Source organism: Helianthus annuus, chromosome 16, assembly GCF_002127325.2.
Source record: "Helianthus annuus cultivar XRQ/B chromosome 16, HanXRQr2.0-SUNRISE, whole genome shotgun sequence".
Lineage (NCBI taxonomy): Eukaryota > Viridiplantae > Streptophyta > Magnoliopsida > Asterales > Asteraceae > Helianthus > Helianthus annuus.
In genome coordinates, this window is record NC_035448.2 from 67,232,325 (window position 1) to 67,251,342 (window position 19,018).

At 39.7% G+C, this 19,018-nt stretch overlaps 1 protein-coding gene across 1 annotated transcript; it reads right to left on the reverse strand.

Annotated features, from left to right (window-relative positions):
- Positions 1–17,294: 17,294 nt before the first annotated feature.
- On the reverse strand, positions 17,295–18,629 carry LOC110919236. Its single transcript, XM_022163510.1, has 2 exons — positions 18,519–18,629; positions 17,295–18,401 (listed from the first exon to the last, which is right to left on the reverse strand). Exons 1-2 carry the CDS (start codon positions 18,627–18,629, stop codon positions 17,295–17,297), a joined length of 1,218 nt encoding a protein of 405 aa, XP_022019202.1.
- Between the last annotated feature and the right edge of the window lie 389 nt (positions 18,630–19,018).

The window sequence follows — 19,018 nt, forward strand, 5'->3', positions numbered from 1 at the left end:
TAAAACAAGTCTTCAAACTTGTTAGGTCAAAATCACGCTCCATTCACGGTTTTCGCCTTTCACGCGATTAAACCGTAACTATCCATTGAAACTGACCGGTCTAAGCTACGGCTAAATTAAAGACCCGTTAGGATTCTAATAGGTTAATTTAAACCTTCGTTCCAAAATAGGGGACCAGTAAAAGCTATCTGCAATTTATTTCAATTTAAGGAATTATACTTGTGAAGGTAAATACTTTTAACTTATTTTCCGTTATACGGGCTTGGGTTACGGTATTTAAAATACCGCTTGGTCGGGCAATTGACCCCAACTCATTAGTAGTTGGGTATTATCAGTGTGACCCGTTTAAAAACTTGTTTTGTTGGCTTTACGCCTTTGGGGGCTTAATGACCATGTCCCGGATATCCTTGGCAGCATTTTACGAAATGGCCACGACCTTGACATCCAGTGTAGGCGTACACCCGGCATTATGTCCATGACTATAAAAGTGTTGCTGTTGGTTACCCGCCACGGTTTTATGCTATGTGGCGTGTCTATTAAACTTTAACCCGGCACGACCCGGGCGACCGAACGCATAGTAACATGTAATTCTTTACAAGATTTGATTATAAATTATCCCAAGTTATAAAGAGTTTGTGCCTTGAGCATTAAACCAATTTTATTAAACATTTTACAAAAGTGTCAGTTGAACGTATTTACCAATGTAAACTGACGTATTTTCCCAAAAAGACTAAATGCAGGTACTATGCGAAATTGGCTGGGATTTCTCCTTAGCATCATTAGAAGTCTCGCAAGCTTAAGATGCCTGAAGTCTGTTGAACAATACTTTTAATATTATTATTTGATCCCCTGTGGATTTTATTTCAACAATGGTGATACTTTGATATTACACTCACGTTGAAATATATATTTATCTTTATGCTTTCGCTGTGCATTCATATATATTGTGTGGTTTGACTATAATGTTGCCAACTACGTCACGGTAATCCCCCACCGGGTCCACCGGTGAGACACGTGGAAATCGGGGTGTGACAGGTTGGTATCAGAGCAAACACTGAGTGAATTAAACACTAACCTTTGTGTTTAATCTCAGTTACACAATTGCACATACTTGAGTCTAGACAAGAACATAGGACAAATTCGAATTGTTATTCCAGTTTGTCTTTTTATTGTTTATTGTTATTTAAAGTTTTGAAAGCAGGAAATATGCCACCTGCAATCAGACGAGGAAGAGGAGGAAGAGGCAGAGGAACAATCATTACTCACAATGATCACGAAGCTGGACCTTCGAACATGCGGGCTCCTTCCAGTACAAGGAGTGAGGAACCATAGAGACGAAGAAGAAACCTTTTTGAACCTGCGAGACATTCTACCTCGCATAGCTCAACACCCTCATACCGCCATTCATTTGGACCAGATTCGGAAAATAATCCCAATAACTCTCAACCATTCTTTATACCTCTACAGCGATCTGCTTCGCACCGATCTTATGGCGATCCTTCACCTTTCTTCATAGGACAGTTTAACCCGGCGAATTATGTCCAAGAGCCGATAGGGTAAAACCCTTTAGGACCAGAGGATCACTTTTCTGAACACAATGCAGTGGATATGGACGAGGATACAGATCCCGTCGAGCCTGCACGGGGTACTCCCAACCATCCAATCAAGATTTCTGATGGGTCATCCTTCCATGGAACGCCCTATCAAGGTCCCGATAGCTACCAGGCGAGGTTTGACCAATATAATTGGTACTTTACACCTTCACATCATTTCTCGCCTCACGATCAACAGCAACAACAGGATCCTTCTGAAGATTCGCGGTTTGTGGCAGTTACGCCACCGCCACCGCCACTGGTTCAACCAGTAATTCCAGATCCGCCAAGGCGTAGAAGGTCAGGCGCACGGATGTCTACCCGAGGAGGGGAATTCCATTTCAGCACCCCTCGCCACTCAAGTGCTAGTCACTTTCCGTCAGTACCTGAAGAAGAACCACAATTAGGGGAACCTTCTGGTCACCCTGTAGAGGTGAATTCTGCACCAGTTGCACCACCTCCGCCACCATTCGGATATGACAATCCGATACCAGCGTACGGCGCTTCCACAGCATACAATCCGTTTGAGCAGCCGACCCACACGCACTACAACTATAACTATGATGCCGATCCATATGTGGTAGCGGCTAATTATAATGTGCTTCATGGAACCTCTTGGAGACCAGATTCCTCAGCTCATGGGTATCCAATACCTTCAAGACCTCCGGTTCAGCAACCGTCGCAGCAGCCACGTTTTTCTCCATTGGAGCAAGAAGAAATACTCCACCGCTTAAACCGTGTGGAACGAGACTTCGAACAAGAACGAAAGAGTAATCGTGGATTTCTCAAAGGCTTAGCAAACCTACTGAAGGGAAAGAAGAAACGAGACCATTAGTCTCCTTATGTAATGTTGTATTTACAATTTAGTCCCTGCGTGGACATTTATCGTATTTCGGTCCTTACATGGACTTATCTTTTAGTACCTGCGTGGACATCTATCTTGTATTGGTCCCTACGTGGACTTGTCTTTCTATAAACCTCTGCATAGGTACTTATTTAATTATAAAGTCCCGTTTAGGGCAGCGTGTAATCGTATTTGAAGTTTATGGAATGTTATGTTATAAATTTCATTTTTGTTATTACTATATATGAAATAAATCAAAAATCATTCCTTTTAAATTTAAATCTGCCTAAAATAAAAGAATCTTAAGAGTGAAACCTAGCCAGGTGTCTTTATAAGATCCGGCCAAGATGGTAAGACCTGATTAAAAGATTCAGATTTCCTGTTAACCTCTGTAATCATGTTAACGTTCATGGCAGATGTGATTCGTTAAAATCGCACACGTCATTCTTATATAAGAATCCTTCTAAGGATTCCAAAGCCCAAATTAATGATTATAAATCATGGGTTAAATCATCAATAAAGATGATCAATTATTAAACATCCATTAATGATGTAGTGCCTGCGGGCCAAACTTATTAAACATCCATTAGTGATGTAGTGCCTACCGGCTATAATTATTGTCATATAAGACAAAAGACAGTGGTGGTCTATGACTCCCTGTCAGAAAGGGTAAAAGGACTACGGTTCAAACCTTCATACCTTGATTCTCTATAATCTCGGCTAATATTATAAAAACCTCCTCGTGACAAGGCTTTTATGCCACTAGCAATATTGTTTGTAATTAGGATAAGTTATATTCAAATCCTAAATAAAAGTGAGTAACAAATTAACCAGATATGGTCTCTGTTTACCATGGTTAATGAATTGCCATAAAAGACAATTCCATAATAAACTCCTAAATAAAATTTTCGTTATCTTCTGTAACAGATTCAAGTTACCATGGCTGATCCTAGTGGGGAATATAGCCACTCGAAAGAAGACGAATATGATAACGCCCAGGTTCATTTGACGGGCGCAGAACTGAAAGCTCTTGTCGACAATGCTGTTAAGGCAGCTCTGGATCGACAATACGAGGAATATACTGAATCTCGGAGCAGAACCATATCCAAACCACACTCCAAGCCGAAAACCCACTCAAAATCACACAGCAAGCCACCGTCCAAGCCTAAAAAGGACGATGATAATCACTCGTCCAATGAAAACAGTGTCCGTCAAGAGAGAGTGTATACTGATGCGTCCCGCGCCAGGGGCTGTACCTACAAGTATTTTGTATCTTGTAAACTCCGAGACTTCACTGGGGAGAAAGGCGCAGTTGACTGCATGACGTGGCTAGACGAGATGGACACCGTGGTGGACATCAGCGGCTGTGCAGAAAGAGATGTGGTAAAGTATGTGTCACAATCATTCAAGGGCGAGGCCCTGGCTTGGTGGAGGGCGTTGGTTCAGGCCTCGGGAAAGGCTGTTCTATACAGCATGACATGGGAGGAATTCATTTCTCTCATCAAGGAGAATTACTGCCCTCAACATGAGGTTGAAAAGATCGAGACCGACTTTCTATCGTTGGTTATGACGAACCTTGACTGTCAAGCTTACCTAACGAGCTTCAACACGATGTCCCGGTTGGTTCCATATCTGGTAACCCCGGAGCCAAAGAGGATCGCTCATTTTATCGGTGGGTTAGCCCCTGAAATAAAGGCAAGCGTGAAGGCCTCTCGGCCAGCGACCTTTTGATATGTAGCCGACATATCTTTGTCCCTTACTCTGGATGCGATCCGACAAAGATCGCTGAGGAACAAAGAAGCTGAAAAGAGAAAGCGTGAAGATGATACTTCACGGAGGTCGGGCAAGAAGCACCGTGGAAACGGTGATAACAAGAGAGGGTCGGAGTCAAGGAAGGATGGGCAACAGTCTGGTGAGAAGCCCAAGTGCAAGACTTGCAAGAGACATCACTTTGGAAAGTGTAGGCTCGAATCAAACTCGCAGACTCAGTCGAAGTCGTATGCTTGCGGGTTGTGCAAGTCCAAGGACCACAAGACCGTGGACTGCAAGAAGATAAAAGATGCAACCTGCTATAACTGCAACGAGAAGGGGCACATTAAAAGCAACTGCCCTAAATATGCCAAGAAGCCTGAAGAGGCCAAGAAGACCAATGCAAGAGTCTTCAGGATGGAGGCGAAAGAAGCAGTGCTGGATGATTACGTGATCACAGGTACTTTTCTCGTAAATGATATCTTTGCAAGAGTACTTTTTGATTCGGGCGCTGATAAGTCTTTCGTGGATCATAAATTTTGCAAATTGATGAATATGCCAGTCAAAACCTTAAATGTGAATTACGAGGTAGAGCTAGCAGATGGCACCATAGAAACCGTCTCCAGTGTGTTAGATGGATATGTGATATCCATTAAGAACCACTCTTTTCCTCTATCTCTACTTCCCTTTAAATTGGCCGGTTTTGACCTAGTATTGGGTATGGACTGGTTATCTCACAACCAGGCCCAAATCGTCTGCAACAGAAAGCAAGTAGTGATAAAGACTCCGTCTGGTGAATCGCTTACCATTCGGGGAGATACCCAGTACGGATTGCCTGAGCAAGTGACTATGCTCAAGGCTTCAAAATGTCGAAAGAAAGGTTGTGTCATTTACATGGCACAGGTGATTATTGAAGAGCCCAAACCGAAGATAGAAAACATTCCCGTCATTTCGGAATATCCAGAAGTTTTCCCTGAAGATCTACCCGGTCTGCCACCGGATAGGCAAGTGGAATTCAGGATTGATATCATCCCTGGAGCAGCACCTATTGCTAGAGCACCTTACAGGCTAGAACCAACCGAAATGAAGGAGTTGAGGACCCAGCTAGATGAACTGCTAGCTAAAGGTTTCATCAAACCGAGTTCGTCTCCCTGGGGAGCACCTGTCCTGTTTGTTAAGAAGAAGGACGGATCGATGCGTCTGTGCATCGATTATCGCGAGCTTAATAAAGTCACGATAAAGAATAGATATCCCTTGCCGAGGATCGACGATTTGTTCGATCAGTTACAAGGGGCAAGTTATTTTTCGAAGATTGACTTGAGGTCAGGCTACCATCAACTGAAAGTCAGAGATGAAGACGTACATAAAACCGCATTTAGGACTCGTTACAGTCACTACGAGTTCCTAATGAAGCCTTTTGGGCTCAATAATGCACCGGCTGCGTTCATGGATCTCATGAATCGCGTCTGTAAGCCGTACTTAGATAAATTCGTCATCGTTTTCATCGACGACATTCTTATCTACTCGAAGAACCGAGCTGACCATGAGAAACACCTTCGCTGTATTCTCAAACTTCTACATCATGAGAAACTCTATGCCAAATTCTCTAAGTGCGAATTTTGGCTTCGAGAGGTCCAATTCTTAGGACACGTTGTCAGCGAGCGTGGTATCCAGGTGGATCCTGCTAAAGTAGAAGCCGTAATGAATTGGCAAGAGCCTAAGACGCCTACGGAGATTCGCTGTTGGATGGAGACTTTAAATGATTATGATTGTGAAATCAGATGTCATCCCAGCAAGGCGAATGTAGTCGCTGATGCCCTGAGTAGAAAGGAAAGTGTGAAACCCATCCGAATCAATGCCAAGAGCATTGAAGTGAAGAATAATTTGATTGAAAGGTTGTTAGCTGCACAGCAAGAAGCTGTGTTGGAAGCTAACTATCCTAAAGAAAAGCTAGGAGTGACTGAGGAGCAGTTAACTCTTAGCAAGGACGGAATTTTACGATTGAATGGACGAATATGGGTTCCAATTTATGGAGGATTACGAGATGTTATCCTCCAGGAAGCCCATAGTTCCAAATATTCTGTTCACCCGGGAGCTGATAAGATGTATCAGGATCAAAAGGCAAATTATTGGTGGATAGGCTTGAAAAAGTCTGTAGCCGCTTATGTAGCAAAATGCTTAACTTGTGCGCAAGTCAAGACTGAGCATCAAAAGCCATCAGGCTTGCTACAACAGCCTGAACTTCCCGAATGGAAGTGGGAATGTGTAACTATGGATTTTATTACCAAGTTACCTAAGACAAGGAAAGGAAATGACACAATATGGGTTATAGTCGACAGACTAACTAAGTCAGCTCATTTCTTACCCATCAAGGAGACTTATAGCTCCGACATGTTAGCCCAGTTATACGTTGATAAGATTGTATCCCTGCATGGCATACCTGTTTCTATTATCTCTGACCGGGATACTAGATACACGTCTCATTTCTGGAAAAGCTTCCAGCAATCTTTGGGCACACGTTTGAATTTTAGTACGGCTTACCATCCTCAGACAGACGGTCAGAGTGAGCGTACTATTCAAACGTTAGAAGACATGCTACGTGCATGTGCTATCGATTTGGGTGGTAGTTGGGATAAGAACCTACCACTAATCGAATTCTCCTACAACAATAGCTACCATACCAGCATAAAGGTTGCGCCTTTCGAGGCATTATATGGTATAAAGTGTAGATCGCCTGTTTGTTGGGCGGAAGTTGGAGATGTCCAATTATCAGGACCAGAGATAGTCTTCGAAACGACGGACAAGATTGTCCAGATTCGAGACCGTCTCAAAGCTGCCCGAAATAGGCAGAAGAGTTACGCGGATCCCAAGCGTAAAGATTTTCACTTCGAAGTAGGTGAAAAAGTGTTACTTAAAGTATCACCCTGGAAGGGGGTGATGCGTTTCGGTAAGAAAGGCAAACTAAGCCCGAGATACATAGGACCTTTCGAGGTTATCGAACGTGTCGGGTCAGTTGCCTATAAGTTAAACTTACCGGAGGAGCTCAATGGAATTCACAATGTGTTCCACATCTGCAATCTAAAGAAGTGCTTCGCTGATGAATCACTGGTGATACCACACACAGATGTGCATATAGATGAGAGCTTGAAATTTGTGGAAAAACCTTTGTCGATTGAAGATCGACAGGTAAAGAAGCTTCGAAGGAAGCATGTACCTATAGTAAAGGTCAAGTGGGATGCCCGTAGAGGTCCCGAATTCACGTGGGAGGTTGAAGCCACGATGAAAGAAAAATACCCTTATTTGCTTGAGTAAATCTCGGGTCGAGATTTATTTTAAGGGGGTGAGGATGTAACACCTCGAAATTTTGTGTCCAATAATGTGTTAACACGTGTCATGAGTTTACACGTGGCATCAAATATTAAATAAAGGACTAAGGTTGACAAACCTTGAAAGTATGTAAATTCGAAGGTTATAAATGTCAACGAAGGGTAAATATACTGTATAGTAACCCTAAACGATGCTCGTACCTCCAAACGAATAAATCATGGATCGTACGGAGCGAAACGCGGAAAAAGTGAGAGATTACAAGCTACAGGGGGTTAACTGTGTCAACATGTTTAATTATACCTCTGAGTGACCCTTTGACGAACCCGAGGCTTTGTAACAGTAAAATACGCTCACTAGAATATACCATATAAATTTCGCGAAGTTCCGTTTTAAAACGAGAAAGTTATGATCAAATTCGTATGAGAGGGGTTAAAAGCGTCAACAATAAAAGTTAAGGCTTTTCGGATAGTAATTAAACTAACCGGGGACTTAACGATGCGGGTAAAAGTCACGAGGCCCTTAATCGTAAATAATCGAGGGCCAAACCGCAAAGTTACCCCTTCGAAACCGAAAGGTCAGGTTAATCATTACAAAAGATTTGAAAATCTTGGAAATCAGGTCTAATGCGGGTCGCGTTAAAGTTTTGGGTGAGCCAATGCGGGCCGCGCGCTAGTTGAAGATCTGTTTTCTGACATTAGGATCCATGCGGCCCGCGTGTGAGTTGCTTGATCCTAATGCGGGCCGCGTACAAGTCCCAGATGCAGAAACTTTGGACAGATTCAATGATTTAGCTTGTGAACGATCTTGTGAGCAATTAATGAAGCATGGGCGCCCTCTACATGACCCCTAGCACCCAGGGCCACCTGCTGAACATCCATGATGCCTTGTAGGTTGATGTGTGATGATCCTAAGCCTCATTTTTCACTATAAAAGGCAAGGCATTGTGCATAAGTGAAACACACCTCAAAACCTGCCTTCTGATCATTCTTGGAACTCTCAAGCACTCTTCTAACATCCTAAGTCATGCACCAAGCTTCTGTAAGTATGCCAACCCTTTTATGGCTTAGTTTTTGCTTAGTTTAGCTTAAAAGTCAATCCGTCGTAACTAACGATTGACTTTGCGATAAATCACGAATGGTCCAGTGGTTTGTCGAATCAAAGATAGTTATATGATGGTAATCATGTGGGCTTTAAACCCCTAAAAGGGCACCCTCTGATTCCCATTCTAATGGGCTTTAAACCCCTAAAAGGGCACCCTCTGATTCCCATTCTAACTAGTCCAAATGTCGAGTCAAGCGTGCTTAGAAAAAGTCAACAGAAATGTCATTTTGCAATTTCTTGCATAATCTGTAATGTAGATGATATGTAACCTGTTTGAACACTCATAAAACATGATAATAAGTATATAAACTAGTCTAAGCTTGTTTGATCCGACCATTTTCCATTTAGACCCGGTTCGGAGCCGAAAGTCGCAAAATTTTGACTTTTGCATTGACTTTAGTTCTGACCTGTTAAAGTTTGATTTAGATATGCCTTAGGACTCTCTTAGGACCAGGTTACATGATGGATAACCCTCTGTGACCGGTTCGTTGTTTGTCCGAGTCTTTTACACATTTCCGTTAAATGCTTAAAAGTTGACCGTAACGCCCTTTTTAAATTAAAACGAGAATTTCAGACATGTGAAAGGATCATAACCTTGGTTACTGATTTCTAAGCATGTCCCTAAAATTTCATGTCAATCCAAGGTCCAGAATAGGAGTTATGCTAAATAGCGCAAATTGCGAAACTTTAGTAATTAAATAGCGCAATTAGCATAACGCCTATCTAAACCCGGCTTTCGACACCAAAACTTTTACACACTGATGTAAAATAATATTTTGGGATTTTTAAAGATTTTTAATTATTTTTAACCTGCTCATAACCTGCGGTTATGGCAACGGTTCGGTAAATACCGAATATACCGTTTTCGGCCATAACTTGAGTTCTACAAGGTCTTTTGACCCGATTCCAGTTGCTACTGATTTTAATTAATAAATAATGTATTTTAGACTTTATAAACTGTTCGGGAAACTCAGATTTCCTGTAGAACTCATAAACCTCTTTTATAATCTTTAAAAAGACCGAAATACCCCTACGGGGCATAATATGAACTTAAACTCGTTACGGGCATTATGGAAGGTATCCTACTGATACCACAACCTCTTTAAAGCATATTGACTTAGGAAAACAATGTAGGACTCTTACGGTTACCCGTTGCGCCTTTTGCGCGCACGGTTCGGCTTATGTAACTAGTTTACATAAATTTGCCGAAACGGGGCAAACCATATTGTTTTGACCCCAAAACCCAGAGTATGATTATTATACCCATATAAAACAAGTCTTCAAACTTGTTGGGTCAAAATCACGCTCCATTCACGGTTTTCGCCTTTCACGCGATTAAACCGTAACTATCCATTGAAACTGACCGGTCTAAGCTACGGCTAAATTAAAGACCCGTTAGGATTCTAATAGGTTAATTTAAACCTTCATTCCAGAATAGGGGACCAGTAAAAGCTATCTGCAATTTATTTCAATTTAAGGAATTATACTTGCAAAGGTAAATACTTTTAACTTATTTTCCGTTATACGGGCTTGGGTTACGGTATTTAAAATACCGCTTGGTCGGGTAATTGACCCCAACTCATTAGTAGTTGGGTATTATCAATGTGACCCGTTTAAAAACTTGTTTTCTTGGCTTTACGCCTTTGGGGGCTTAATGACCATGTCCCGGATATCCTTGGCAACATTTTACGAAATGGCCACGACCTTGACATCCCGGTGTAGGCGTACACCCGGCATTATGTCCATGACTATAAAAGTGTAGCCGTTGGTTACCCGCCACGGTTTTATGTTATGTGGCGTGTCTATTAAACTTTAACCCGGCACGACCCGGGCGACCGAACGCATAGTAACATGTAATTCTTTACAAGATTTGATTATAAATTATCCCAAGTTATAAAGAGTTTGTGCCTAGAGCATTTAAACCAATTTTATTAAAAATTTTACAAAAGTGTCAGTTGAACGTATTTACCAGTGTAAACTGACGTATTTTCCCAAAAAAGACTGAATGCAGGTACTATGCGAAATTGGCTCGGATTTCTCCTTAGCATCATTAGAAGTCTCGCAAGCTTAAGATGCCTGAAGTCTGTTGAACAATACTTTTAATATTATTATTTTATCCCGTATGGATTTTATTTCAAATTGGTGATACTTTGATATTACACTCACGTTGAAATATATATTTATCTTTATGCTTCCGCTGTGCATTCATATATATTGTGTGGTTTGACTATAATGTTGCCAACTACGTCACGGTAATCCCCCACCGGGCCCACCGGTGAGACACGTGGAAATCGGGGTGTGACATCCTTGTACTCCAAGAAGGTAGTTTTCTAAACACCCTATGGTTGTGTATGATAGTATGCATCTTCATATATGGATCCGGGTTTTGGGATTTTACTTATAAATGAAGTTTACATCATAAAAGTAACATGTTTTAAACATTATTTCCGCTCCGTTTTTATTTCATATGGATGAAATTACTTTGATAAACATGTTAGAATCCCAACAAAATATGAAGTTAAAGTGTAGGGAACTTAAAATGTGCTCAAAAATATATCGGATGTCGGTTCCTTTGGCCGTACGATCACGTTGTTCGGTTAATTACGACGGAATGCGCATAAGCGCGATAAACGATCCAAATTGCGCGACAAATGGATTTTTCTTATGCCAAACACTAAAATAAAATATTTTAATGCTTACATAAATTTTTGGATATCCGGATGTATTCAGAACGTAAGTTATGCGCGAAAATGCAAACTTATGCACTTTTTGACGCTTTTAGTCCCTGAATGAGCATAAAGTTTATTTTAGCACACCGAACCCCTCAAAGCCTATTTCTAAGCTATGTAAAGGATATTTAGGGCGTGTTTAACTTATGATCAAGTTCCAGAATGTCCGTTACAGTACAAATTGACATACTTTCGCAGTTTGTCGAATTTAGTCCCTGTATGCGAATAAACTTGATTTCGGCATACCAAACCATCCAAAACTTATTTCTAAGTTATGTGGAGGTTATTTAAGATATGTTAAGCCTATGTCACTATTCTGGAGTGTTTGTTGCATTAAACTGGTTATATTTACGCATCTGATCGCGTATAACCTTCCAGAAAGCGATTTAGAGCCCGAAATTGAACAAGATTTGATATGTGCAAATGATACACATATTTATACAAATCCCAACTATGAAATATAATATTTCATTGGTTTGGTATTTGTTTGATGGTTGAAGTCACACAGATGTCACAGTCTCCCTTACTTCAGGAAATTTCGTCCCGAAATTTATTTTAGAGGAAACTTGTGAGAGCTTGAAACATGAAGTTGAAAAGATCAAACAACACTGGTTAAAGTCCCGAACTTCTAGTAACTTTAAATAACGTTGTGCTTGCAATGTGAGAGGGACACTTATATACAAGTATATAAAGCGTTATTGGTGCGTCCACCGTGCCTCTATTACATTGTTCACATTTTGTTATGGTTGCCACTATCGGTTCTTACACATAGTAAGCCTTACCGTGGTTTCCGTGCACTGAACTTCGTAATTATGTATGCATCCATAATTATGTAATTCCTTGCATAGTCACGTAGTGCATCTTATAATGTGTAGGGGAAGAAAACAATGAACGAACTTGTGATGATTGTGACTAGACCACCATAGGGTCCTTTTAATTAAATCAATAAATGATTTAAATAGACTACCAAGGAGTCTGTTCAGCTACATCACCACATGTCATTCTTAACCAGATTCTGACTCAATCTTTTTTACTAGACCACTAAAAGGATCTTTTATGAATCATGGAATGGTACTATATAATCCAAGGGTCTTAACTATCATGTAGAAGCCCAATAAGGATTTTAAGGTAGTACCTTTTGAATATCCTACTACGAATACTTCATATGAAGATATGAAAGGTTCTATGAGGATTTGGATAACGAATATCCAGAGTATACAAAAACATAAAATGCATAAAAGAAAACACAAATGCATAAAAGAAAACACAGAATGCATAAACACTTAATCACATAATTGTTTAACTTGATTTTAAATTTGTTATCATTATGTTAATTTGTTGTTAATTGTGCATATGAATTTAAAGTACACTAGGAATCCATTCCGTGGATTTCATTTGGTACTTTAAACATTATCAAGAATCTAACTATGAAGATAGAAAGATCTTAAAGAGAAAATTCGATTTCGATTATAAGGAACCGAAATGTTCAAATTAAGGTACACAAGGAATCCAATTAAGGACTTTGATTTGAATGATAATCATCCACAAGGGTCTAATTGTGAAGATAAAAAGATCCCATGTGGAATTTGGGAATTGAAAAGCGGGAGGCATTTCAAAACCTTGCACTAGACATGCTTAAGTCAAAACATGAGATAAAAATGCTTATGAAATTGAGATGCTAGATATGCCAAGGCGACATATGGAGCAGAATTTGAAGGTTAAGTCAATGAATGGGGAAAATATTTTTGAAAGTTATGCATGGAGTTCTTAAAAAAAGAATGTGTTTAATGTTTTTGAAACCTTACATAATACTTTTTGAAATCATAAAGTAGGTGTACTAGATAAGTATAAATATGCTTTAAAATCATGCAAGATGAATTTTTGAAATTATGTATAAGATTTTTGAAAACATGAATGATGCTTTTGAAATCATGGAGGTTGTTTTTGAAAACATAGACAATGCTTTTGAAATCATGGAGGTTGTTTTTGAAAACATAGACAATGCTTTTGAAATCATGGAGGTTGTTTTTGAAAACGTAGACAATGCTTTTGAAATCATGGAGGTTGTTTTTGAAAACATAGACAATGCTTTTAAAATCATGGAGGTTGTTTTTGAAAACATAGACAATGCTTTTGAAATCATGGAGGTCGTTTTTGAAAACTTATGTTATACATGTTGAAAAAAAATCAGAATGTAATGGGTATGAGATTGAATATACCCTCAGTTATCTAACCAAGGATTCAAAAGGCATAGATGTGCAAAAAGCACGATTACTTATAATTTCGCTTTATTTCTTGTACTTTGTCTCTTAGAATGAAACGAGTACTTAAAATTTTTCGAGGAAATCATGAGCGACCACTTGAAAGGGAGAATCACAAGAGTAGTTTGTAAGAACACAGTTCCTTGTTGTAGGTATCATAGGGAAATGCCATACACACATGTAACTACACTTGTACATCAGAATTGTGAACAACAATTTATTTATAAAAAAAACTGACTGTTTCACATCACAAGAAAAAAAAAACAAAAGCATAAGATCAAAACAGCAACATCTTATACTCAACCAAATGCTCATCCGTGGGTCAGATTTGCATTGACAATCTTTGTTCACTTGTTCCTGAAATAGCTCGTCTCGTCGTAGTTGTACCAAGTACCAGATGGTAAACGTGCTGGAGCAAGGTTGAATTGAGGTTGGTTTGGACCACCTTGGATTGGTTTGAATTGACAAGCATTTGCTAAGTGACCGAGTCGTCCACATGATGCACACAGACGACACTACAGGTAAGCTTGGTGAGGTGCATTACACTTGTTGCACATCAATGCAGTACCGGCATAAGGTTTCCTAGTAGGAGGTTGAGCAGCAGCAAGGTTTATAGCAGCTTTGTTTTGGATAGCAAAGCGGCATATGTTAACCAAATGTCCCCACCGTCCATAGTAGGTATATTTGAAGCAGGGTATGAGGTTAGAATGATGACGGTTGCATCGTTTGCACCATGGGGCAGCTCCAAAGTACGGCTTCCTAGCTAGTGGCGTTGCCACTTGGCTAGGTCCCGCTTGATTAGGTGTAACTGCTGCGGGTTTCTTTGAAGCCTTACGCTTCCTTGATTTTGGTGCAGGCTTGACTTCTGCTTTCTTCGGTGACTCTTGAGTGGCGCCATTTTTGAGACGAGACATGGCAATGCCTAGATCCACAGACTTCAGGATTACCTCGCCTATTTGCTGGGCAAATTTGGCTGTTTGCTCGAACATTTGACCGTTGTTGAGATAAAGAGACATTTTAGAAGAAAATGAAAGACATAGGAAGAAGCAAGTGAAACGTTATCAGAATAACCAAAACAGAATGGCAATGCATAAGAATTGCGATCATTTGTTTGTTACCTAAGGCAAACAAATGAGATGGTGACAAATCAAAGTAAGCGGGTCATAATAAGGTATTGCTGAAGACATGCTTGCCTATAAGTGAACACTCACCCAAAGAGTTCCTAGGTAAGAGTGACCGGTTCGATACTGCGGATTTGTACGAACACTCTAGCCTTAGACAGAAAACTCAGAGTACAGGCATTCACCCTTCCAGTTTGCACGTGTTCACATTATAAGATCCAAACTTTGACGAGATTTTGAAAACTTAGACGGTTCTGTAGGATCAAATCGAGCCAAAAATCTGATTTTGAATAAGAATCATGATGAACACACCAAAATATATCAATAAAACTCACTAGAATGATTGATTTGCAATGATGATAATACAATTAGCTCCCAAATCTCTCTAGAATGTGTGTTACCAAAAACCCTAATCATCTCTTTCTATTTATAGCCTTACCATTTTAGGCTAATTACAATTAAGTCCCTAGAGATAATGACTTACTAAAAGGGGCACTAAACATGAAAACTAATAAAACAAGATAATAAATATATTTTGTCTACTCAAAATATATTTAATTATCCAAAGCACTATAACTATCAAATCTCGATCTTTCACACGTCATATCTTTCTTCGAACTTCTCATGTCGACTTGCGTGTTGACTTTGACTTATTTGCGTTGACTTTGACTTAATGGCGTTGACTTTGTTGACTTGATTCGTTGATAACATTAGACTACACGTTTTAGACCCAACAATCTCCCCCTTAGGCTAATGTTATCAAACTCTTGCGTCATCTTTAGAACCGTCAACTTCATGCGTGTTGTAATCTTCAATTTGGCAAGTTTCAGTCTCAATTTTAGACCCAACAATCTCCCCCTAGACTGATGCTTTCCAAATATTCTTCACTGAAGATCTTCTTTTGACACTTTGCTCTGTAAAAACTTTAAACTGACAAGCTCCCCCTTTTTGCATGCATCATCTTTGACAATCAGGAACAACTTTTTCCAACTCTCTTTTGCTTGAGTGAATTAGAAGATGTAGGAGGGGGATTCCTAGCTCGGTATTTTCTGCAATCTTCAGGAAACAGGTGCTTTGGTCTAGTATCTTGCTCAATTGATGATCGACCATCATTGCAGCAAATAATCGAAGTAACCTGTTCACAGACATAAACACAACTCCACATTTTCTTTTAGACTGATTCAAAGTACAGACAAAACCGTATTCATCTGTAGTGTGCAATGGAAAGAGTATCTCAAGCGGTTTGAGACACGATTGATGTGATATGAAAGACTTAGAAAAACAACTGTACACAAATCAAAAATATTTTTGGATTCTAGATTTTTTTTTTTAACTTTCAACCTTTGAGATATAGATATGATCAAATACGAGATCATACCAACTTGAAAAGTCTAGCCACACTTCAACTTTCTTTAGGATAGCTACGACTCAAGAACGATTGCTGGTATGTTTGTCCTCTTAAATCCATGCATCCTTCTTTCAACATGCTTTCGGTGAGCTTGTTTATCATGTTTTGGTAATATTGACAAGAATTCTATGGCCCCCACACAAGCTATTAGGAATAGAAACATTATGCCCGTGAGTCCTACATCAGGACATACCCCCGCGATCAAGGTATGCACAAAGATTCCTCATAACGGGTGAGTATATTGGTTTCATTCTCTTCAACGATAGAACAGAGATCAGGTTTGTACTTTCGTACAACAGAGATCCCAAGAACTACCGAGGGCTAAGACAGATAGTTCGGTGAACAGGTCAGTACTACCGTACAGCAGAGTTACCAAACTAATCTATCTAAGGGTTTTGGCCAAAAATGGCTCTTATTATGGGTTTTGGCCAAAAATGGCGCTTATTCGAAGGGAATTGGCCTTTTTTAAAGGCACTTATTATGAAAAGGATATCATAGCGTCTAGGTCAGCATGTATCTGGATGCAGCAGAAGAACAACTATGATATCCTCCGAATGAAACACCAATATAAAGTCCCGAAATCTCAGACTTTGGCAATCTGTCAACACAAGATTTAAGACCATTAAGCCATATGCCGCAACGTGTTACCCACTGAGATGCGTAATGCCTGAGAAAAGCCAGAATTCTTGTGTAGACATTATGTTTTGCTCCCTAACAGCAGTTTACTCGTTGGTGTTGCTGAATCTACCGACATATCGTTAACTTGGAGCCGAATCCTCCATCAGATCCTATTCATGCGAAGACATAATCAGGTTAGTTCCTATCATTTCTCATATAAGATCATGATTATTTTGCAATAATCAAATCTCATGGTCTAGGAAGTATTTTAATGCTCCCCTTTAAAATTTTATTTATGTACAACGATTCACTGAAAAGCTAAAACTTATAAAACATGTATTTACAAAATAAAGTCTTCCACATCAGGCACACAAAAGCATATGTCAACAAGAAAATGAGTGTGTTACAGTACAGTTAAGTGTGCAACCAGGTTAGATACCATAACCAAACCTGTGATTTTCCCCAACTTGTGTCTAGAACAACCACTAATAATAACCGGTGTTACTAACAGTCCTCCTTGGATGTTCCTACACTCATAAGCAATTCAGTTAGAGAGTGGAACCCAAGCCATCGTAGTCTTGGGTTGTCCCCTTTCATCAAAATAATAAACCTCCCGATATGCCAAATCTTTTCCCTCATTGATTTCTTTTACAACCACTTGTTTGACTCGCCAAACTTGTGTTGGTTTAAAAATTTTGTTTGTAAAAGATTTAAAGTTTGAAACAATCTTTTGTTTAAGACCCGGAGGAAAAGATTGAGGTTTTGATGTTTTGGTCCTTTTCATCTTTGAATCATGTGAAACCGGCTTCACATGTGGAGATCTGGATTGAAAGTTTTTCATCCGATCTTTCAAAGATGTGTGATTTTTACCTTTTGATCCAAAGAAGCAATATTGGTTGTCTTTACTGTCTGGATCGTGTCGTTCTGGGCATTGTTTGAGCACATGACCTTCTTTTCCACACCTAAAACAAGCCTTGAATGGCTTTTGAGACTTTGAAGTTCCGTGTGATGCAACTAGGGGCGGGGATTGCTTTGAGCTTGACTCAGCATGTTTACAAATGTGAGGTTCGACAACTTCATATGATCTTTTGATCTTTGACTCCGCAAGACTTTCATTTGTATTTGATTCGTCATCTGAACTCGTGCAATTATCAATATGGAAGTCTTTTGCCAATGGATCTTGATTTACTAGACTTGCAGAGTTGTTTGGGGTTGTTGGTTCTTGAACACTCGTTGATTCAAGGTTTTCAACCTTTTTACCAGCATCTGTTACTGAAGTTTCTGATTCATTTGAGCTTGCCCATTCTTGGTATGACTGCAAATCTGAATCGTAATCATCACTTAAGCTTCTTTCGCCTCCTTCTGAAGTTGTGGTGCTTGAGTCTTCACTACTGCTTTCTTCATTTAGCTTTTTCTCTGACTCAGACATACCTGTGTGAGATGGAACAAATTCTGGAATTTCCTCCGTGAGGAATTTTCCGAATCTGTTTTGTTTCAACTCTGGAACAAACACAGGAGGTTCACACACAACTTGTTCATCACAAAAGGCAGATTGTAAATCAAAACATTCAACCGCTACATTGTCATGGTTGTGGGTCTTAGGTTTAGGCAGATGCCCATTACAGTTATCCTGAATGGAAGTTTTGTTTGCCTTATTACAATTCCAGGTGAACCAGTTAACAGTAGAATAACTGTCTCCTGAATAGCCTATACCTATCTTCGATCCACCACAATCATCATCGCATCCATCCTATTCACGCTCGATCACATCTGCATTGTTATCAGAAAGGTTAGTAACCCCTTCACTTTCACAAGAAACATCTTCGGCCACAAGATCATTCTCATCAATCAGATCGTTATCAGGATGAGGTGATGGCATGGGTACATAGTTTTTGCTATGTGGTGGAAAGAAGAGTTTTCTTTCGTTTCCGAGCTTGTCCTTGTACCCAATCCCATCCTTCACATATGTCGGTCGTTGGCAATTTTTAATGTCAACCAGTGCCTTTTTACTGACGTTCCATTTATCAATTATGATTTGCAATCTATTGTTTTCATTTTGAGATTTTTCTATTCAGTTAAGTCGTTTATGACAAAATCTTTTCTGAAAACAAATTCTTTTAAAGTCTGCATTTCAGCTAAAGTTGAATTCAACTTTCTCTAATATGCAGCTTCATTTTCTTTCAACTCTTTGTTAAATTTCAAAACTTTTTCTTTGTCCCTAATTAACTCAAGGTTGAGAGATTTGTAATGTGCCACGACGTTCACACA